The 23,993-nt window shown below is 41.1% G+C and overlaps 1 protein-coding gene across 5 annotated transcripts in view; it reads left to right on the top strand.

The window, feature by feature from the left end:
• Positions 1-23,993, top strand: part of FBXO16 (F-box protein 16) — a 54,785-nt gene that overhangs the window by 4,744 nt on the left and 26,048 nt on the right. For 4 of the 5 annotated variants that reach the window (XM_070480646.1, XM_070480649.1, XM_070480645.1 and 1 more), the window contains 2 exons: positions 6,290-6,425; positions 13,478-13,513. In XM_070480646.1, coding sequence (XP_070336747.1) covers positions 6,327-6,425; positions 13,478-13,513 — 135 coding nt within the window. In that variant the 5' untranslated portion in view covers positions 6,290-6,326. The remainder of the gene's footprint in view (positions 1-6,289; positions 6,426-13,477; positions 13,514-23,993) is intronic. The other variant, XM_070480647.1, reaches the window with a different exon arrangement.

The raw sequence follows: 23,993 nt of genomic DNA, 5'->3' as shown, positions 1-23,993 counted from the left end.
TTCTTTGCCACTAGCTTTAATCCTTAAACCACCTCACCTCCACTATTGTGTTCATTCATTCAGCTGATTTAAACAAGTATTTATTGAGCTCCTACTGTGTACTACTGAGATTAGGATTCAGGTGAGCACATTAAGAAAACCACAGTAGCAAAGAAGCACCAGTTTTGTACCACATTCTCTGATCTGAAGTTCAGTCTGTCTGTACAGATAGTGCATGAAGGGAGAGAAAGGAGGAAGAACTGAAAAGGTAAATTCATGGTGTACCTAGATTAGCATGCTAAGGATTCTGTAGCCATTATCGAGTCTCTGAAGGTTTTCAAGCTGAAAAATGACTAACAGACCTTTTAAAAAACACTTCCCCGAGTAGAGTAGTGGTTAGCCAAAGCTGGGGAGTAGGGAAATGTGGAGATATTGATCAGAGGGTACAAATGTTCAGTTGTAAAATGAATAAGTTCTAGAGGCATTATGTACTGCATAGTGACTTTGTGGTGATGGTGGTAGTAGTTTAGTTGCTAAGTTGTGTCCCATTCTTGCAACCCCATGGACTGTAGCCCACCAGGTTCCTCTGTGGGTTGCTATTTCCTTCTTCAGAGGATCTTCCTGTCCAGGGATCATGGTGACTATAGTTAATAATAATGTATACTTGAAATTTTCTAGAAGAGTAGATCTCAAGGGTAATCACACACAGATGTGCACACATACACACACACACAGTAACTATGGGAGGTGATGGATATGTTACATAGTTTGATTGTGGTAAGCATTCCACAATGTGTACATGTATTAAAACATCACCTTAAATATATACATTTTTATTTGTTAAAAAAAAAACCCTCTTGCAGTAGACTGTAATGTACATTATAGTCAAGACTTGTCTTTATACCTCTAATACAGACCTAATAAGTCTTTAGTGAAGTTGTGTAGTGGTGAGAGTGTGAAGAATGGCTTTGAAGATGGGATTGGAGGTATGTAACCACTGGAACTTTACCAGAGGACCTATCCTTGCCTTTAAACATGACACTAGAAGCACACACTGGGGGTAAAGGCAATAAGCCCTTTTTCTTCCCCTTTATCCAAAGAAAAGTTAAAGGTGAACATGCAAGGACAGCCATTAACGGGGAAAGAGGTCATGAAAAAACAACAGCAAGCTTTGTATGTAGAAAGAGGGAAGGCAACTTGCTTTGTCTTGTTATTTTTTTGTATGTTATATGAAAGTGGTCTGTACTGTGAACCAGTGTGGGCATGCAGATATGCACACTGCCCGTCTTCTAGAATGGACGGAGGAAAAAAACTGTAAAAGGATAATGACAAAAACCAGGGCAGGATACCTCCATTTGCCTGCTTCAGTAAGACTATTACCAAGAGGGCTCTTTTTTCTCAGACAGGCCCATCTCCTGAAAACCAAACTTTATTCAAGTTGATTTGAAAAACACCTATTTCAAGTAATTTCTAGCTCTGAAGAACCAGGAAGAAAAAAAAAAAAACAATGCAAAACCTTGGGGAGGCCCTGGAAAAGCTACTTTGTCCTAATCAGAAATCGTGCTTAGAGTCAGTCAGATTGTTTTCTACTCAAACTGGGAAAAGAGAGTTTCTCAGCTTACAACAGAAGTTTTTAACCTGGTATAAGCAAAATGTAATGTTAATATGCATTTTTATAGGGAAAAGATTAATAGTTTTCATCATATCCTCAAAGAGTTTTATGGCCCTGAAGAAAAATAAAGATTAAAAACAATTGGTTTAAGAAATTCCCTGGCAGTCCAGTGGCTAGGACTCTGTACTTTCATTGCCGAGGACCAGGGTCAATCCCTGGTTGGGGGCTAATTTCTGCAAGCCGAGTGACTCGGCCTAAACAGATAAATAAAATTAAAAAAAAAAACCACACACACACACAAAACTTCAATCAGTTTAAATAGAATAAAGATCAAACATGAATAAATAGCAATAAAAAAGGAAATATGTGATTTTTAACTGAAGAGATATAGACTCAGTGACCGTGCTTTGTATATTTGCCTGCTCATGTGTATTTTTATAGCAGCCAATTAATAATACTGGGATGAAATCATTTCTTACATCTTTGCAACTTAGCTGTTAGGAGCTAAGAATGTGAAGGCTCATCTGAACCTCCTTAATTCGCCCTTATTCCAGTGGAGTGGTATCAGCAGGCAACTGCAGGAAGATATTATCTATGGTTTAAAACCCTGAGGTTAAAAAAAAATAAAAATAAAAAAAATAAAACCCTGAGGTTTTAAAATATTCACTTTATCTTCAGTTGATTTAAACCCGAGAGGGAATATTACATGTCAAGTGAGAGTCACAAAATTTCAGATCTAGCATTTGGGGGAATCCTCTGTAAGTCAAAAACTAATGGTTTTTTAATTTAAAAAATATTTACTCTTATTTATTTATTTGGCTGTGCCAGGTCTTAGTTGTGTCGTGTGGGATCAAAAGATTGTCCAAGTGAATTCTCTGGTGGTCCTGGGGATCTGGGTTCTATCCCTGGTCAGGGAATTAGATCCCACATGCCCTAACCTGGCTCAGCCAGATAAATAAAAATAAATATGTTTTAAAAGTTGTCCTATATTGGCTGCCATAAATTTTGGAGCCCTGGGTCAGGCAGGGAAATCCTGTAAGTCCCCAGTTCAGCACCACTGCCTTAGATATGAAACATACCTTCAGAGAGGAAGAAGGCACAAACAGAAACACTGAGGATATATACTGAAAATGCCATCAATCTGCTTTAAATATTTTTTACCTTAAAATATTCTGTTGTGCCCCCTTCAAGGACAGGCTTTGAAGAACTCTGTAAATAACAGGAAGTTCTAAGAAAGTGATGATGATGCTGCTATTTATTTTTTTAAACTTTTTATTTTGTATTGAAGTATAACCAATTAACAGTGTTGTGGTAGTTTCACATGAACAATGAAGGGTCTCACCCATATATATATACATGTATCCATTCTCCCCCAGACTCCCCTCCCAGCCAGGCTGCCATTGAGCACAGTTCCCTGTGCTGAATCGTGGGTCCTTGTTGGTTATCCATTTTAAATATAGCAGTGTGTACCTGTCTAAGTCCATCCTAAAGGAGATCAGTCCTGAATATTCATCGGAAGGACTGATGCTGAAGCTGAAGCTCCAAAACTTTAGCCACTTGATGTGAAGAGCCGACACATTAGAAAAGACTCTGATGCTGGGAAAGACTGAAGGCAGGAGGAGAAAGGTATGGCAGAGGATGAGATGGTTGGATGGCATCACTGACTCAATGGACATGAGTTTGAGTAAGCTCCGGGAGTTGGTGATGGACAGGGAGGCCTGGCGTGCTGCAGTCCATGGGGCTGCAGAGTCGGGCACGACTGAGCGACTACCTGCAAAAAGGTACAAAGCTAGTAAGTTTTAGAGCCAGGATCCACACTGTGTGATATAAAAAGTTTTGGTTGCAAACAATAGAAAAATAGATTCTAGCTAATGTGTGCATGCTCTGTGCTTAGTCGCTCAGTTGTGTCAGACTCTTTGTAGCCCACCAGGCTTCTCTGTCCATGGGGATTCTCCAGGCAAGAATACTGGAGTGGGTTTCCATGCCCTCCTCCAGGGAATCTTCCCAACCCGGGGATTGAATCCAGATCTCCTGCATTGCAGGCAGATTCCTTACCATCTGAACCACCAGGGAAGCCCCTACAAGAAGAGTCTTCTAGCTAATGTAGGTGAAATTTATTGCAGGGCCATCAGGTGGCTCACAAAATGGATAAGAAAGGACATGTGTGCATGCTAAGTTGCTTTAGTTGTGTCTGATTCTTTGTGACCCTGTGGACTATAGCCCACCAGGGTCCTCTGTCCAAGGGATTCTCCAGGCAAGAATACTGGAGTGGGCTGCCATGGCCTCCTCCAGGGGAACTTCCTGACCCAGGGATCAAACCTGCATCTGTTATGTCTCCAGCATTGGCAGGCGGGTTCTTTACCACTAGTGCCACCTAGGAAGCCCCTACAAGAACAGCTTAAGAGTCTACTCAGAGCATCTGTGGTACTTTGAATGATCACCTTGGCTGTTAAGCAAGGATAAGCCAGCATCAGTTACCTGGCCTAGCTTAGTCTCATAACTGGGCAAGGGGAGGCCACTTTGATTAACCAACCCAGCAGACCCTAAACCCTGAGGGAAAAGTAATCCCTCATGGAAATTGGAGTGCTTTAATCCAATGAAGGCAGACATAGGGACTTCCCTGGCTGTCCAGTGGTTAGAATTGGATCATAAAGAAGGTTGAGCACTGAATTGTGGTACTGGAGAAGACCTTTGAGACTCCCTTGGACAGCAAGGAGATCAAATGAGTCCATCCTAAAGGAAATCAACCCTGAATATTCATTGGAAGGACTGATGCTACAGATGAAACCCCAATACTTTGGCCACCTGATGTGAAGAGCTGACTCCTTGGAAAAGACCCTGATGCTGGGAAAGACTGAGGGCAAGAGAAGGGAGGCAACAGAGGATGAGATGGTTGGACGGCATCACCAACTCAATGAACATGAGTTTGAGCAAACTCTGGGAGATAGTGAAGGACAGGGAAGCCTGGTGTTCTTCAGTCCATGGAGTTGCAAAGAGTTGGACACAACTTAGTGACTGAACAACAACAGTCAAGACTCAACGTTTCAAGAACTAAACAGACATTTCTCCAAGGAAGACATACAGATGGCAAAAAAACACATGAAAAGATGCTCAACATCACTCATTATCAGAGAAATGCAAATCAAAACCACAATGAGGTACCATTATACACCAGTCAGGATGGCTGCTATCCAAAAGTCTACAAGCAATAAATGCTGGAGAGGGTGTGGAGAAAAGGGAACCCTCTTACACTGTTGGTGGGAATGCAAATTAGTACAGCCACTATGGAAAACAGTGTGGAGATTTCTTAAAAAGCTGGAAATAGAACTGCCATATGACCCAGCAATCCCACTTCCTGGCATACACACCAAGGAAACCAGATCTGAAAGAGACACGTGCACCCCAATGTTCATCGCAGCACTGTTTATAATAGCCAGGACATGGAAGCAACCTAGATGCCCATCAGCCGACGAATGGATGAGGAAGCTATGGTACATATACACCATGGAATATTACTCAGCCATTAAAAAGAATTCATTTGAATCAGTTCTAATGAGATGGATGAAACTGGAGCCCATTATACAGAGCAAAGTAAGCCAGAAAGATAAAGACCATTACAGTATACTAACACATATATATGGAATTTAGAAAGATGGTAACGATAACCCTATATGCAAAACAGAAAAAGAGACTCAGATGTATAGAACAGACTTGTGGACTCTGGGAGAAGGCGAGGGTGGGATGTTTCAAGAGAACAGCATCGAAACATGTATATTATCTAGGGTGAAACAGATCACCAGCCCAGGTTGGATGCATGAGACAAGTGCTCGGGCCTGGTGCACTGGGAAGACCCAGAGGGATCGGGTGGAGAGGGAGGTGGGAGGGGGGACCGGGATGGGGAATACATGTAAATCCATGGCTAATTCATTTCAATGTATGACAAAAACCACTGCAATGACGTAAAGTAATGAGCCTCCAACTAATAAAAATAAATGGAAAAAAAAAAAGACTCAACGTTTCCAATACAAGGGATGTGAGTTCCATCTCTGGTTGGGGAACTAAGATCCCACATGCCGTGAGGCCACAAAAATGAGGGCAGACATATACAGTCCTGGGCATCTAAAACCAGTGTATTTTCCCCAATAAACCCAAATCTGTCCATATGTAAATCCTTGGCCTTGTCCATTGTACCATTCTACTTCTTAAATATGGTAGCAAGCTAGAGCCATTGTTAACTAGATGTCAGAAAGTTAAGAGAGGAAGAAGGAGGTCACAAGGGACAAAGATGGAGTAGTTCAGATTGCAGTGTGATTTTATAAATATTTCTTTCTGACCAATATGGTATATTCTTAGCTAAGAGTGATTCTGCTTTTTCTCCCTTGGTCCAGTGAAAATCAAACAGAGTTAAACAGACCTGTGTCTGATTCCCTGTTTCACCACCTACTGTCTGTATAACTCTGGGCAAAGCATGTAACTTTAGTGAGCCTCATTTTCTTCATCTGTAAAATAAGCTAAAACCCACCACCTTACCATATTGTTATGGGTTTTAATTGAGAAAACCTGTTAAGTGCCTGACATATAAAATGCTCCCAGTAAATGTTGCTCTCCCCCTAGTCCCTGTCCCAGTGTACTAAAAAAGATTATATGGTATTAGTATTTTTAGTATTCTGAAGATTGTGTGATTGATTTCTTCTGCAGGTGTAGTTTTTCTTACAGAAGAATATCCACTTATTTCATGATGGCATTTGCACCCCCAAAAAACACAGATGGTCCCAAAATGCAGACAAAGATGAGTACCTGGACACCCCTAAACCATCAGCTTTTGAATGACCGGGTGAGTAATAAGAACTATTTTATTAGTTGAAATCATGCTTTAAAGGAACAAAAAAGCATTAAAATTTTGGTAATCAAAACATGAAGAGGAATTGCTTAGGATTGTGTAGTGAATTAAAAAAAAAATGAAGGATTTCTTCAAAAATGTTAATTGAAATAAATTTAGAACAAAAAGAAAGAAAACTTTAGTTGAGCCCCAGTTACATGGCCAGAGTTGGCAAGAGATACAGCGTTCCTGCTTAGAAAGAAAGATCTTAGGGACTTCCCTGGTGATCCAGTGGCTAAGACTCTCTGCTCCCAGGGCTGGAGCCCAGGTTCAATCACTGGCCAGGGAATTCAGTCCCACATACTGTAACTAAAGACCTTGTGTGCTGCACCTGAGACCCAGGGCAGCCAAATAAATATTTTTTAAAAGATTTAGGAGATGAGAAGGCCAGGAGGAGTGTCTACCAGCTCCCCTTCACCTCCGTATCCAACTGGTGTTCAGGTTCTGAGTCTTCCTCCTAGGTCTCTTCATCCAGACCCCTCTTCTCCTTTGACTGTGCACATCCAGCTCCACGTTCTCAGTTCACACACTCACCCCCCTTCGCCTGGCACATTGCAGTAACCCCTCAGCTGGTTTCACTGTCTCTAATCCATCCTCTATTCTGGTCCCAGAATGATCTTTCTAAAATACCAAACTAATCCTATGAAGCACAACCGATAACAGACTGCTCCAAAGAATAAATTCCACCCTACCTGCCATGCATAGCACTGAGGACCCTTCATGTGTGTTAGTCACTGAGTCATGTCCAACTCTTGAAGATCCCATGGACTATAGCCGGCCAGGCTCCTCTGTCCATGGGATTCTCCAGGCAAGAATACTGGAGTAGGTTGCATGACCTCCTCTAAGGGATCTTTATGACCCACAGATCGAACCCAGTGTCCTTTATATAACCTGCATTAGCAGGTGAGTTTTCTTTTTTAATTTATTTGGCTGCAATTTTTGTTGAAGCATGTGAACTCTTAGTTGCAGCATGTGGGATCTAGTTCCCAGACCAGAAATCAAACCCAGGGCCCCCTGCGTTGGAAGCATGGAGTCTTAGCCCCTGGACCACCAGGAAGTCCCAGTAGGTGAGTTCTTTAACACTGGCGCCACCTGGGAAACCTGAATAGCTTTTGTCAAATTTTATGAGAATTTCTAGGGAATTCCCTGGTGGTCCAGTGGTTCAGAGTCTGTGCTCCCAATAGAGGGGGCCTGGGTTCCATCTGTGTTCAGGAAACTAGATCCCACATGCTGCAGGAGTTTGCATGCTGCAACTAAAGAACCCACATGGCACAACTAAGATCCAGTGCAGTCAAATAAATAAAAATGTTTAAAAATTTCATATGAGCAATGGTAAGAGAAATAACAATTTCTATTAGAAATGATATTTATTTTGTTGTTCAGAACTCGCATTTTATTCCCTCCCTCATTTTTATTTTGGCTTAGTTAGGTTCTAGTTTGGAGTAAAAGTATTTTCAAAAATCTTATCCTACCATATGTAAAATAGATAGCCAATGGGAATTTGCTGTGTGGCTCAGGAAACTCAAACAGGGGCTCTGTGTCAACCTAGAGGGGTGGGATGGGGAGGGAGATGGGAGGAAGGTTCAAATGGGAGGTAACATATATATACCTATGGCTGATTCATGTTGAGATTTGACAGAAAACAACAAAATTCTGTAAAGCAAAATCCTTCAATAAAAAAAATTCAAATTTAAAAAACTATCAGATCACTATGTTGTAACTTGGAACTAAAACTATATGTCAATTATAATTCATTAAAAATTAAATACAATACAAAAAAAATCTTGGCCCGTGTATATACCTGTATGTATGTGAATGAATGTATCAATACTTAGACATACACGTGGAATTTGCATATGTATACAGCAAACTGTTAGTAGTGTGTGCACATGTGCTCAGTCTTGTCTGACTGTTTGCAACTCCATAGACTGTAGCCCTCCAGGCTCCTCTGTCCATGGAATTTTCCAGGCAAGAAGATTAGAGTGGGTTGCCATGCCCTCCTCCAGGGAATCTTCCCATCCCAGGGATTAAACCCATGTCTCTTGTGTCTCCTGCATTGGCAGGTAGGTTCTTTACTGGTTGAGCCACCAGAAAAGCCCAACTATCAGAGTGGTTTCCCCTAAAATGTTGGACAACGTGGAAGAGTGGGAGGGAAGTCTGTTAGAAGAGAAGGTTTTTGTTTTTTACCGTATACAGTGCAATGATATTTAACAATTTAAAAAACAGATAGAAGTAAAAGCAAGCAAAGAACAGTAATGCTGAGAATTGAAAAACACAGGTTCCAGATCAGCTGTACTAAATAATCTGCTTGACTTCAGCAAGTCTCTTATGCCTCTGATCTTTACTGCCTGCCTTTGGAAATTGAGTGGCTTGAATCAGATGACCTCAAAGGTCCCTTCCAGGTCTAACATTCTGACTGTATGAAAGGGTTTAAAAATAGATACCCAAGTTTACGGCTGGGCAGACCATGTCCATACAATAACTTCAAAGGCTTTTCTACACTTCTACAACAGGGCATTTGCCAATGATCAGCGTAATTTTGAGGTCCTCTTTTTTTTTATTTTGGCCACACTGCACAGCATATGGGACTTTAGTTTGCTGGCCAGGGGTAGAATCTTAAACACGGAGTCTTAAACACTGTACCACTAGGGAAGGCCCTGCTTTTTGTTTTAATTTTGACTTTTTTCTGTTCTGTAGTAAAATGAGACATACGAAACTGCTTCAGTCTAAAATAAAACTCATAGGAGTTTAACTTCACGAGAGGCTTTAAGCAGAGAGATTGAATTCAAATGTAGATGCCAAAATTATAGCATCATCAGATTACAAGATAATTCAGGCCTTGTGAAAACTTTCAGAGGAGGAATGTTTTATACGTATGTATTTCTTTGCTGTCTAGTGTAGGTTTTTTTTTTCCATCTAGTAGTTTAATTGAAAGTGATCAACATTTCTCTTTTTGAATATGGTTCGCACAAGTAGTACAGTACACGTGTAGTTAAAAGGGTGTTCTGAGAAAAAGCACCTAGCCAGCATCCATCAGTCATAATTTAGGAGCCCCACAATGTCTTACTCCTCCATGGTGATGATGTCACATGGTGAAATATGCAACCACAGTGTCAACAGACTGAAATAACAACCTTGGGATTTTGACTTAACAGCAGGCTCTGAGTAAACTGTGATGTAAACAAACCAGCAATCTGCAAGGAAAGATGATTCTCTCTAATGTTTTCCACTTGAAGTGATACTGTTTCCGGGCTCTTTTTTTATTTTAATTGAAGTATGGCTGATTTACAGTGTTGTGTTAGTCAAGTGTACAGCAAAGTGATTCAGTTATACATATATATCTTTTCTTTTTCAGATTCTTTCCCTTATGGGTGATTACACAATATTGAGTAGTGTATGTACTATAAGTAGGTCCTTGTTGGTTATTTATTTTATATACAACAGTTTGTGTATGTTAATCCAAAACTCCCAATTTATCCCTCCAACCCTCTTCCAGCTTTTTAAGATCAAAAGTCTGATTGCAAATCCTTGGAATGAAGACTTGATCCCAACCAGAGACTATAAGATTCTGAGTCTGCCTGAGGACTTGACAGTTAAATAATTTGTTCCAAATTATACTTCTTGTCAAGGGTAGAGTCAGAACCAGATCTGAGTTTGTCTACTGTTTCTCTTCTTGCCCCTCACACCTGTCAGTTCCTACCTGACTCTAATCGCCTTTTGGTGAAGAACTGGATTGCTTGGACTCTGTTTAGACTTGGTCATTGGCCTCCTAAAGACCCTGCCTCCCACCCTCTTTATTTTATTATCGGTGACTGACTTTATTATTTATTTATTAAAATATTTATTTTATTTATTTGACTGCACTAGGTCTTTATTACAGCATGCAGGATCTCTAGATGCGGCGTGTGGAATCTTTTTAGTCACAGCATGTGGAATCTAGTTGCCTGACCAGAGATGGAACTCTGGCCCCCTACATAGGGAGTTTGGCGTCTCAGCCACTAGACCACCGGGGAAGTCCCCCTGCCACATTCTTGCTGACTCTCCCCACCCGTTCAAGCCAGTGCCCCTTTCTTTCTGATGCCTTCTGTTGTCATTGGACACCACGATGGTCCTCCCAATCTCCTTTTGAAAGGATCTTGTCATCCTGAGACCTAATTGTTTTTTTTCCCCCGACTGTCAGGTCAAACCATGGGCAGCAATTCATTGAGAATGTAGGGCTTGAGGTCAGAATAGGGAAAATCAAGTTTGAAGGTCAGAATAGAAAGACCATGGTTCTAGCAGGGTTTCCCAGGTGTTAGTGATAAAGAATCTGCCTGTCAGTGCAGGAGATGCAAGAGACATGAGTATGATCCCTGGGTCAGGAAGATTCCCCTAGAGTAGCAAATGGCAACCCACTCCAGTATTCTTGCCTGGGAAATCCCATGACAGAGGAGCCTGGCGGGCTACAGTCCATGGGGTCTCCAAGAATCGGACATCACTAAGCACGCTTGCACCGCATGGCTTTCTAGTGAGGAACCAAGTATATTATTCAACTGAACATACAGTCTGGAACCAATGATTTCTTTTTTAAAACTATAAAGGTAACCCTTTGGGCCTCTGCTTATCTTCTCTAAAACAGAAAAGTTGAACAAAAAGATCTTGAGATTCCTTTTAGCCCTAAAATTCTATGACATCTGAATCTCTTATTGTTGTTCAGTCAGCAAGTGTTTTGTTGACAGCCTCCCCTGGAACCTGTGGATCGTATAAGGGAAAGTAGCTGTAATCTACCTGGAAAGTGAAAATGAACAGAATCACCTGGCGGCCAATAGCAAATCCTAGAAAGGCCAGGTGGAGCATGGGCTGCAAGTGGAGGAGGAGTTGGAAAGAGTCAGAATGCTGGTGCCTGAGACTTAGGAGGGGAATTAGATGCTTGATAGGATTTTGCTAGACACAAGAGAAGGGTTCAGGAAATGTGTGAATCCTGATTTTTCTCTTTTTTTGTTATTCTTTATTTTTTCTTGGCTGCACTGAGTCTTCGTTGCTGCGCGAGGGCTTTCTCTGGTTGCAGCGAGTGGGGGCTTCTCTCTAGTTGCAGTACGTGGACCCTAGGACGTGCGCGATCAATAGTCGTGGATCACTGGCGTAGTTGCCCCAAGGCATGTGCAATCTTCCCCGACCAAGAATGGAACCTGTATGTCCTGCATTGGCAGGCAGATTTTTAACCCTGGACCACCATGAAAGCCCTGAATCCTGATTTTTCAGTCTTCTGAAGACTTCTATAGGTTTTTTTTTTAATTTTATAGGTTCTCTTCTATTTTCTTTTTCTTTGCACTCCATTGGTCTGTGGGACCTTAATTGCCCAACCAGGGATCGAACCCTCGCTTTTTGCAGCAAAAACACAGAGTCTTAAACCACTGGACCCCCAGGGAAATCCCCTCTTCTATTTTAATCTAGAAATTCTGAGATTGTCTGTCACTGTTATTTGAGGGTCCTAGTAGCCCATGGGCCAGTTAATTAGGAGGGAGGAGAAAATGGTATTCTTTTTCTTCTTCTCTAAAGTATAAAAAGTGTCTACCTGTGATATATGATATTCCCTGGTTAGTAGCAAAGATGACATTTTATAGGCCTTGAGGTTGTTGTTGAATCAATTATTTCAGTCTCCATTTTGCCTGCCCTTTGAAAGCAGAATTTGAGTCTAAAAAAAGGAAGGAAAACAGATCTGTTGGAAGCATGAAACCAGCCTCTCATCCTCCTCCACAAAAGAGAAGAAATAGGCCTGAGCTGGTTTCTAAATAGGAATGTTCTGACAGTGCGAGAGAATTTAGCAAGTGCCAAGAGGAAGGGAAAAACATGGAGCCCAATTTTGAAAGCCAACAGAGAGTGCAGTGTGGGTGTGAGAGAGACATTCACACCTGTTTCCTGCTGTATCTTGCTTCCTGGCTCCAGATCGCCCTCCTCTGCCAAACCTTCTCACTCTAATTGTCCCTTCCTCACCCATTCAGATAGATACACAAATGACTGAAGCTCAGGGAAACACCTCTCCACTAATATGTAAATACACTCACATGGTAGCGATACATCCAAAGGATATTCATTTGTCACAAGCATATTCATTCCTTCCAGCAAGCTTGAGTACCTGTAATATGCCGTGTACAGCACTCTGCAGTGGAGAAGTCAAGGTGAATAAGACATAATTTCTGCCCTAAGTGGTATATAACAACAAACCTATATAGATAAACGCTGAGCTGTAAACCCAGAGGTGCACATAGGCAAACATATAAGTAATGTACACCCACTGATATGTAAACTCATGAAATAAAAAAACAGAACTGCTCACTCATAAATTTCACAAGTTCTAATGCTAGTAATGCTGAAATATTTGGAGGGAGGTTCTCCGTTTTCCTATTTTGCCTTTGTCAGTTTTGTCATCACCTTTCAAATTCCAAAAATGATTTCACTTTATAGTTCCATTCTTTTCTTATTTCTTGCTTTTAAAGAATTATTCTTTAAGATGAATTGTTTCACATGGAGAAACTAAGAAAAAAGAAAGTTTGCCCAAGTTATAAATAAAGTTACCCTTTCAGGTACAAAATCTGTCTCTTTATACTCAGTTGATAAAATGGAAAAGACTGTCAGTATTTAGTGATTGATCCTTTAATGATGTCTTTTTAAAAATTTATTTATTTTATTTTTGACTGTGCTGGGTTTTCATTGCTGTGCACGGGCTCTCTTTAGTTTTGGCAAGCAGGGGCCACTCTGGCTGCGGTGAGCAGGCTTCTCATTATGGTGGCTTCTGCTGGGGGGAAGGGGCTCTAGGGCGTGCAGGCTTCAGTACTTGTAGCACATGTGCTTAGTTGCACCGAGGCATGTGGAATCTTTTGGAACCAGGGATTGAACCCATGTCCCCTGCATTGGCAGGCAGTTCTTAACCACTGGACCACCAGGGAAGTCCTAATGATGTCTTTTTAATGGGTATTTTGAACCATGAAATATGAAATCATTCCATCTTTTTTTTTTTTCAATTGTAGGTATTTGAAGAAAGAAGAGCTCTGCTTGGAAAATGGGTAACTATTTAAAGTATACTTGATTCTAAGTCAGAAAGAGAAAGACAAACACCATATGAATATTACTTATGTGTGGAATCTGAACTGTGGCACCAATGAACCTACCCTCAAAACAGAAACAGACTCACAGACGTAGAGATCAGACTTGTGGTTGCCAAGCAGGTGGAGAGGAGGGAGCAGGCTGGACCGGGAGTTTGGGGTTGGTGAATGCGAACTATTACATCTAGAATGGCTAAACAACAGGGTCCTACCGTATAGCACAGGGAACTATATCTCGTATCCTGGAATAAGCCATAATGAAAAAGAATATTAACAAAGGAATCTATATAAATCTATGTATCTATATATCCAAATCTAAGTTATACTTTCACACTTCCTCAAAGGAAACACAGTCTCAATGACCACTATCCACGATCAAAGTATAGTAAGTCTATTGTGTATGAATGAGTTCTGTTCCAAAAGTGAATTCATAGGTCCAGTTTGATCATAAATCCAACAAAGTTAGCCTTGGTACCCAACTAACACAATTGGCTGCGTCCCACTGTTTGTAAGCTTGCTTCCAGACATCCTGGGCTTGCAATTAAAAAACTGTTCTACTGTAGTCTACACAGTACTGTAAGGTACACAAAACCCCAGCCACTTGTGGAGGATGGACACGCAGGACCGTGCACGCCAGACACATGAACTAATGTGATTGGACATGCAAACACACATTCGCATCTTTGAAAGTTCGAAACTCAAATGTTTGTATGAGGGGACTTACTCTATCCATCTCTAGCCAATGTGCATTACGCATCAGATTTCTCTACAGTCTCATTGAGAGTCTCTTGCACCCAAGAGAACTGGAAACATGGTTATACAAAAACGTGTACACTAATATTCATAGTGGCATTATTCATAATTATCAAAAATGTAAACACCCAGATGTCCATTTGGTGAGAAATGGATAAACAGAATGGGATCTAGCCAAACAATGGAATAGTATTCAGCCTTAAAATGAAAACAATGGAATAGTATTTAGCCTTAAAATGAAAGGCAGCTCTGTTTCAAGCTATTCACATGAATGAACTTTGAAGACATTGTGCTATGTGAAATAAACCAGACACAAAAGGACCAATATTGTATGATTCTACTTTTATGAAGTTCTTAGAACAGGCAAATTCACAGAGAAAGAAAGTAAAATAGAGGTTATGAAGAAATCGGGACGTTATTTAACAGGTACAGAGTTTCAGCTTGAGTTTTAAAAACAGTTCTGCAGACGGATGGTGAGGATGTTGTACAACAGTGTGAGTGTGCTTCATGTCACTGAACTGTACACTTAAAAATGGTTAAAATGATAAATTTTTTAATATATAAATTTTGCCATAAATTTTAAAAAGCAAGGACAAGAAAAAAAGAGTGAAGTACTGATATATGGTACAACATAGATAAACTTTGAACATAGTATGCTGAGTGAAAGAAACCAGACACCGAAGCCACCTAGTGTATGATTCCATTTATGTGAGATATTCAAAATAGACAAATCCATACAGACAGAAAATAGATGAGTGGTTTCTAGGGGCCAGGGAGCAGGGTGGAGTGACTGACTATAATGAGTATGGAATTTATTTGGGGGGTAATGAAAACATTCTGAAATTAGTAGTGATGGCTTTACAGCCTTGTGAATACACTAAAATGCTGGGTGGTGTGGCATATGAATTGTACGTTAATTTAAAAAAGAAATCAGGATCCCTTTTAAAAAATTATACTTGGATTTCTTTAACTCTAGGTGTATATAATGAACTTGAAATAGTCCATCTTTAAAGCATACAGTCAAAGCCTTCTTTCCTTTTAAGGGAGCATCTTTGCCCCAGAATATAGCAGTAGACAGAATATCCTACCCTGTGAGATACTGGGATTCATTTTCCCATATGTCTTAGTCCATTCCAGGTGCTATAACAAAACACTGGTGGGGGCGGGGGCTTATAAACAACAGAAAATTTATTTCTCATAGTTCTAGAGGCTGGAAAGTCCAAGATCAAGGTGCTAGCAGACTCAGTGTCTGGTGGGAACCTGCTTTCTGACTCATAGACTCCCCATGTGTCTTCACATGACAAAAGGGATAACAGATCACTCTGTAGTCTCTTTAATAAAGGACACTAAACCATTCATGAGGGCTTCCCTGGTGGCTGAGTGGTAAAGAATCCACCTGCCAATCAGGAAACTCTGGTTCGCTCTCTGGATCAGGAAGATCCCCTGGAGGAGGAAGTGGCAACCCACTCCAGTATTCTTGTCTGGGAAATCCCATCAACAGAGGAGCCTGGTGGGCTACAGTCCATGGGGTCACAAAGAGCCGGACACAACTGAGCGACTGAGCATGCAGGCTCGCAATCCCATATGTGAGTGTTCTCCCTCATGGCCTAAGCCTTTCAAAGGCCCCACCCACCTCCCTGTGTCATCACCATAGGGTTAGGGTTTCAACTCAGGAATTAGGGGTGACATAAACATTCAGTCCATCCCCACTAAGACTAAGATGAAGCGCTGTATCTTACTGTTCTTGTCTGATTTAGTCACCTCTTCTTTTCTGTGCTGGTCTACAAGCTCCAGTCTAAAGGTAATTACTAACCTAAAGAAGAAAAATGAAGTCATGTCCAGTGTTTCTGGAAGACTTTACAGATACCCTGGAGAAGGAAATGGCAACCCATTCCATATTCTTGCCTGGAAAACCCCATGGACAGAGGAGCCTGGCAGGCTACAGTCCGTGGGGTCGCAAAGAGTTGGACACGACTGAGCGACCTCACTTCACTTTTACTTTTACAAGAAAAGTGGCAACATTGGTTTCCTTCAGACAGGAAAACTGTCTAACAGGTGGAAGAGACTCTTACCTGGAGAACCTTTTGTGTCTTTTGAATTTTTAATCATGTGAATGTTTTTAATCATGTGAAGGTAGTACCTGTTCAAAATAATAATAAAATTGTATAAAATAAAGTCACTAAAAAATGGCAAAATGAAAAATGCCCCAAATTTAAAATCTAGCTAAGTTTTTCTCATATTGTATTTGTGTTTTTAAACTAGCTTTGTTACCAACAACTTAAAAAAGAGACTTATAAAAAAAGCAAATAGATAAAATAAAAAGAAACATATTTAAAATGACTATATTTGCATTTTCATTCTACTTACTATGAGTGGAAATCCCTAAATTAATATAATCAGGGCTAATGTTTAGGCAGAATTCATTGGTATGGCTGTCCAGCCTCTGTCTATTTTGATTGGTTAGTAGCATTGCCAGTTGTTAAACATTTTTAATATCACCCTGGATAAAATTCAAGGTCTTCAAACTTTTAAAAAGATCTTGTTAATTCTTTTCTTTTCCGACAACTTATAGAAGCATATATTTGCAAAAGTCACTGATATTTGCAAAGATCACTAATTATCTCTCTGTTCCAATCAGCCAAACTACAGGGTCAGGCATGGTTTTACCATGCTCCTTGTTGTACATTGTTGATGCTATCAGGCATTTAATAAATATTTTCTAAATGAATAAATGATGGTTTTTCTCTTTTGCCCAACAACAAACCTATTCCATAAATTCAGCACTCAGAAAACTAAGATCATGGCATCCAGTCCCATCACTTCATGGGAAATAGATGGGGAAACAGTGGAAACAGTGGCTGACTTTATTTTTCTGGGCTCCAAAATCACTGCAGATGGTGACTGCAGCCATGAAATTAAAAAACACTTACTCCTTGGAAGGAAAGTTATGACCAACCTGCTGCTGCTAAGTTACTTCAGTCGTATCCAACCTAGACAGCATATTAAAAAGCAGAGACATTACTTTGTCAACAAAGGTCTGTCTAGTCAAGGCTATGGTTTTTCCAGTAATCATGTATGGATGTGAGAGTTGGACTGTGAGGAAAGCTAAGTGCAGAAGAATTGATGCTTTTGAACTGTGGTGTTGGAGAAGACTCTTTTTTTTAGTTCTACCACTTTATTGCTACCAACCCATCTCCCTCACCCTCGTGCACACATGCTCAGTCGTGTAATCCCATGGACTTCAGCCCACCAGTTTCCTCTGTCCATGGACTTTTCCAGGCAAGAATACTGGAGTGGGTTGCCATTTCCTTCTCCATGGAGAAGACTCTTGAGAGTCCCTCGGACTGCAAGGAGATCCAATCAGTCCATCCTAAAGGAGATCCGTCCTGGGTGTTCATTGGTAAGACTGATCTTGAAGCTGAAACTCCAATACTTTGGCCACCTGATGCGAAGAGCTGACTCATTTGAAAAGACCCTGATGCTGGGAAAGATTGGGGGCAGGAGGAGAAGGGGACGACAGAGGATGAGATGGTTAGATGGCATCACCGACTCGATGGACATCGGTTTGGGTGGACTCCGGGAGCTGGTGATGGACAGGGAGGCCTGGCATGCTTCGGTTCATGCAAAGAGTTGGACACAACTGAGCAACTGAACTGAACTGAACTAGATCATATGGTAATCTTTATACCTCCATGAAAGCCACATGAATTAAGTTTGAAGGGGATATTTCCAGTTTATTTTTATTTAGTTTTCTCTCTCCATTTTAGGTTTTAGGCTTTTTTTGTCTATGTGTTTTATGAACAACCTAACATTGATAGCATAAGGAATGCATTTTCAATAAGAAAGAAGAGAAGTAAGGATACAGGTTTTTAAAGATTTTCCTTTATTTGTGGCTATGCTGGGTCTTCCTCTCTGCACAGGCTTTTCTCTAGTTGTGGTGTGCAAGCTTCTCATTGCCATGGCGTCTCTTGTTGTAGAGCGTGGGCTCTAGAGCCTTCTCATTTAAGTTGTGGCGTGTGGGATCAACACAGGCTCAGTAGCTGTGGCATACGGGCTTAATTGCTCCGCTGCATGTAGGATCTTCCTGGATCAGGGATCAAACCCATGTCACCTGCATTGGTCAGTAGATTCTTTACCATTGAGCCACCAGGGAAGCCCAAGGATACTGATTTTTAAATTCAGCATTACTTGGGATTTTCATTGTAGGAGTCAAGTATTGGCTTTAAAGCTCAATCTCATATTAGAAGTAAAGTCACTTTTAAAAATAATCTGGATAGTAAGGGGCAAGGTGTAATGTGAAACCTATTCAATGATAGACAATCCAAAAAGTATTTTATATTTAGCCATCTGTGCGTGCTCAGTCTTGTCTCTTTAGCGACCCCATGAACTGTGGCCCGCCAGGTTCCTCTGTCCATGGGATTTTCCAAGCAAGAATATTGGAGTGGGTTGCCATTTCCTTCCCCAGGGGATCTTCCCAACCCAGGGATCAAACCCAGGTCTCCCGCATTGCAGACAGATTGTTTACCAGCTGAGCCACCAGGGAAACCCAAGACAATGTAACCAATAAGCAAAAGGTAACAAGCCTCTTCCTTTGTCTTGATCTCACTGCCTGAGAACTTGCCTTTCCTTGCCATTTGGTGTGAGATGAGTGGCACTGATGCCCTGGCAGTTGTCCTCACATCTTGAAAGTACAGCAAGAATCCTTGTAACAACTACTCTGAATATGGGATTTTCACAATCTTATTGTCAAGAAAGCCCTATACAAAGGCATTAAAAGTAACTATAAAATATAATTAGGATACGATATAAGATCGTATTGTTGCTGCTTAGTCACTCAGTCGTGTCTGAATCTTTTGCGACCCCGTGGACTGTAGCCCACCAGGCTCCTCTGTCCATGTGATTTCCCAGGCAAGAATACTGGAGCCAGTTGCCATTTCCTTCTTCAAGGGATCTTCCTCAACCAGGGATTGATCCCCTGTCTTCTGCTTGGCAGGTGTATTCTTTTCCACTGAGTCACCAGTGATGGCCATATAAGATAGTATAGCATAAAATAATATAGCACAATGCTATATATTAATTATATACGATATTAATATTAAAAAGGAACTAACTGTAAAATGAGGTATCATAAATGGTACCAGGATAAGAAAATGGTCCTAGCTGCTCCCCTGTCTCACACATTAGATCCCTGGCTATGATATTATGGCTCTTTTTTCTTGAAGAGCTGAAGCAAGAGATATGGGACAGATACATATTTTACTATATATAAAATAGATTAAAAAAAAACAGGAACCTACTGTATAGCACAAGGAACTATATTCAATATCTTATAATATCCTACAGTGGAGAAGAATCTAAAACAGAATATGTGTGTGTGTGTGTGTGTGTATACGTATCTATATATCTGAATCACTACGGTATATACCTGAAACATTGTAAAATAACAATGCTTCAATTTAGAAATTTTTTTTAAAAAGAGAAAGATACTGGGTGATTACCAAATTCATGTACAGTTAATTCTTCCATGGATTATCTACTTTTTGGATTATTCCCAGCACCTTTTAAATTCCAAGAGGATTTTCCCCAGCTGTTACACATTCTTCTCAGTCATCTACCCACCTTCAACTGGTAGAAGTTCAAGGAATGCAAATTCATTTTCTATTAGCCTAAATAAACACAATTAGAAAGGAGAAACCCCCGAGGCAAAGAACACCTATCAAAGCCAAATATAAATTATCTTTGACTGTTATAATCAGGGAAATAAATGAGAAACCAATGTAATTATCTTTTTAATCTCTAGGGGGAAAGGTTTGAATGTGTTCTTTTATAGATTTCTTCAGCACTTTATAATCCTAATGTTCTTTTATATTCATTCTAAATCACTGTTCTTCAATCTGAGCCTGTTCTCGTCTTGTGGGCGTCCATGAAAATAATTGAGCTGACCTCAATCCTTCCAAGTGTGCTTCCTGTCCTTGTTAATGTACAAACATGGTAACTTTATGCTTTGCAATTTAATTATTTGCATATCTAATGATTTACCCATCATGCTTATTATTTTTAACATCACTATGATATTTTATAACAGGGGTCCCCAACCTCGGGGCCACAGACCCGTTGGTACCTCCCATCAGATCAGCAGTGGCATTACATTAGAAATAAAGTGCACAATAAATGTAATGCTATGGTTTTTCCAGTTGTCATGTATGGATGTGAGAGTTGAACCATAAAAAAGGCTGAGCGATGAAGAATTGATGCTTTTGAACTGTGGTGTTGGAGAAGACTCTTGAGAGTCCCTTGGACTGCAAGGAGATCCAACCAGTCTATCCTGAAGGAAATCAGTCCTGAATATTCATTGGAAGGACTGATGCTGAATCTGAAACTCCATACTTTGGCCACCCGATGTGAAGAGCCAATTCATTAGAAAAGACTCTGATGCTGGGAAAGATTGAAGGCAGGAGCAGAAGGGGACAACAGAAGACCAGATGGTAGGAAAACATCACTGACTCAATGGACATGAGTTTGAGCCAGCTCCAGGAGATGGCAAAGGACAGGGAAGTCTGGCATGCTGCAGCCCGTGGAGTTGCAAAGAGTCAGACATGACTGAGCGACTGAAATACAACAAAATGTAATGTGCTTGAATTACCCCGAAGCCATCCCCTCCCTGCCTGTTCCCCCAGTCCGTGGAAAAATTCTCTTCTATGAAACTGGTCCCTGGTGCCAAAAAGGTTGGGACCACTGTTTATAATATTAGCTACCATGACTACAATGAGTCATGCACTCTATTAGGAATTTTATACATATTTTCATTTATTTAATCTCCCCAGTAACTCTAAATTTAGATATAATTATTCTCAATGTATAAATGAAGAAATTAAGAGGTTCTGAATGACCTCATTCCCAAAGCCCCCATGCATCCTTAATGCTGTATTTTCTCTTATCATGTTGCTGAGCTTATTCACTATTGTGAGGCATTTGGGGTTATTTCTGATTTACTGTAGTGCTAATTATATCCCATAAAAATTTTTTCGTAACCCTAATCATCCTGGGTCCCCATGTAGCTCAGTTTCTACAGAGTAGCATGTAGCACTGCCCAAAGTAATTTTAAAGATGAATACCAATTTTCATGTTGTCTCTCAAGCAAAAATCACAGGGGATCCAATTCAGAACTCATAACGCTACTTACCAGATCCCCTTTCTTCATTCCCCAGTTCTCTCACACTGTGTAACTGCAGGAAAGGCAGTTCCAGTCTGAACGGCCACAAGCTCCCTGCAAGCCAAAACCCTGCAGCTCTCCTGTCTCCATATGCCCCCCACTGGCTCTTTGTTTTATAGATCACCACCGCATGGTGGGCTGGTCCTTCCCCTGGCCCTCGCCACTCTGATCTGGCTTCTCTATTCATTCTAATAATCCATCCCCGAAAGAAAGAAGTCTCATTTTATGATAGTTGGAAATATGGACTGTGCAGAAACAGACCAAGAAGAAATCTGAGAACATTCATACATGAATACATTTTATTCATTTTTTTGTAAGTTAAGGTTTCTGATGTGTTTTTGTTTTTTTTTTTTTCATTTTAGAGTCCCCCCTCCCCCTTGAATGATAGCTTCCAAAGTGAGATTCATGAGCACTGAATAGATCCGGTAACAGTGAATAGTTTTTGTTTTATTTAATATTCTTTGTTTTGGCTGCACTGTGTCTTTGTTGCAGCACACAGTCTTTCTTTAGTTGTGGCACGTGGGATCTTAGTTCCCTGAGCAGGTATCAAATCCTAGTCCCTTGCATTGGAAGGCAGATTCTTTTTATTTATTTGTTTATGGCTGAGCTGGGTTGTGGGCCGAGTCTTTGTTGCTGTGTGGGGATTTGTCTAGTTGTCGTGAGCATGGGACCACCCCTCTCTACTTGCAGTCTTCCTACTGCAGTGGCCTGCTGCAGGGTGCTTGGGCTTCAGTCGCCGTGGCGTGTGGGCTCAGCAGCTGTGGCTCTCAGGCTTACTCGCCCTGCAGCATGTGGAATCATCCCAGACCAGGGATGGAACCCATGTCCCCTGCACTGGCGGATTCTTAACCACTGGACTTCCAAGGAAGGCCCACAGTGAATGGTTTTAATCAAGAAGTACTCTAACTAATTAAAAAAAATAGATCCTATGATTATAAAGAAGTTGACTTGTCATAAGCCTTGTCAAAAATACATTTTTACTTTATATGCCTTTTTAGGTGGTCAGTGTGTTTTATGATTACAACTGAACTATTATAAAATTCTGATTACTTTATAATAAGTAGCAAATATCTATCAGTGAAATGCAATAGCATATAAAATACAAGTAGCCCCAAACTTCCCTGTTTTCTCTTCTCTGATGGACTAAAGAAGAAAAACAGGTTTAGACTCTGATAACAGCTCCTTCAGCTGGTAGCTGTTCCCATAAGAACCTTTCTTTTGATTTTGGCCAGCTCTCACGTTCTCATCTTTGGTCAGTCACTAATCTTGGGACTGGTTTGGGGTCGTCACTGGGGAAAATTGTGAAGTAACCCAAGCATTTGTTTGGCATGCCCCAGATTGCTTTGGCATGTACTTTCTGTTTCTGGCACACTTTTTTTTTTTCCAGGTCCTCCTATCAACTTTTCCTTTCCAATCATATCAATCATTTACATATTAGTAGTACTCTAACTGGAGCCTCCCAGGTGGTGCTAGTGGTAAGGAATCCACCTGCCAATGCGGGAGACCCAAAAGACACAGGTTCAATCCCTGGGTCAGGAAGATCCCTTGGAATAGGAAATGGCACCCCATCCCAGTATTCTTGCCTGGAATATTCCATGGACAGAGGAGCCTAGCGGGCTCAGCAAAGAGTCAGACAAGAGTGAGTGGCTGAGAACACACACACACACACACACACACACACACAGAACTTTAACCCTATATACTCCCCCTTCTCAGAGATATTTGCTTGTATTGCCTTATCTGTAATTGTGAACGCAAAGGTTTGTTTCTGGTCCTGGAGTTTTAATCACTAATGAGCTGATATAGAAACTTGGGGGGGAGACTGGCTGCCCAGGTGTCTTCCCTTCAGGTTGTACGGACAGTCCCTGGCTTAAGATGCTTTGGCTTAGCAACTTTTTGGCTTTACAGTGATGCAAAAGTGATAGACGTTCAGTGGAAACCATACTTAAAACTTTGTATTTGGGGTTTTTTGGAGGGGTGGCTAGCCATGTGCAGTAGGATACTTCTTTTACGGTGCTGGGCAGCCAGTGAGCCACAGCTCTAGTCAGCCACTCGGTCACAAGAGCACAGGCCAAATACACTTAAAACCATCAGTACCCAGACAGCCATTCTGGTTTTCACGTTCAGTGTGCTTGTGTACATGCTAGGCTGCATTGTCGCGTCCGACTCTGTGCAACCCCATGGACTGCAGCCCCCCAGGCTCCTCTGTCCGTGGAAATCTCCAGGCAAGATACTGGAGTGGGTTGCCATTCCCTTCTCTAGGTCAATAAATTACATGAACTAGTCAACACTTTGTTATAAAATAGCCTTTCTGGTAGATGTTTTTGCTCAACTGTAGGTTCATGTGAGGGCTTCCCTGGTGGCTCAGTGATAAAGAATGCCCCTGTCAATGCAGGAGACTCGGGTTTGTTCCATGGGATCTTCCTGACCCAGCAGGGCATGGCAACCCACTCCAGGATTCTTGCCTGGAGACTC

Source organism: Odocoileus virginianus, chromosome 18 (assembly GCF_023699985.2).
Source record: "Odocoileus virginianus isolate 20LAN1187 ecotype Illinois chromosome 18, Ovbor_1.2, whole genome shotgun sequence".
Lineage (NCBI taxonomy): Eukaryota > Metazoa > Chordata > Mammalia > Artiodactyla > Cervidae > Odocoileus > Odocoileus virginianus.
The sequence above is the reverse complement of the archived record's forward strand: the minus strand, read 5'-3'. Positions and strand labels throughout refer to the sequence as shown.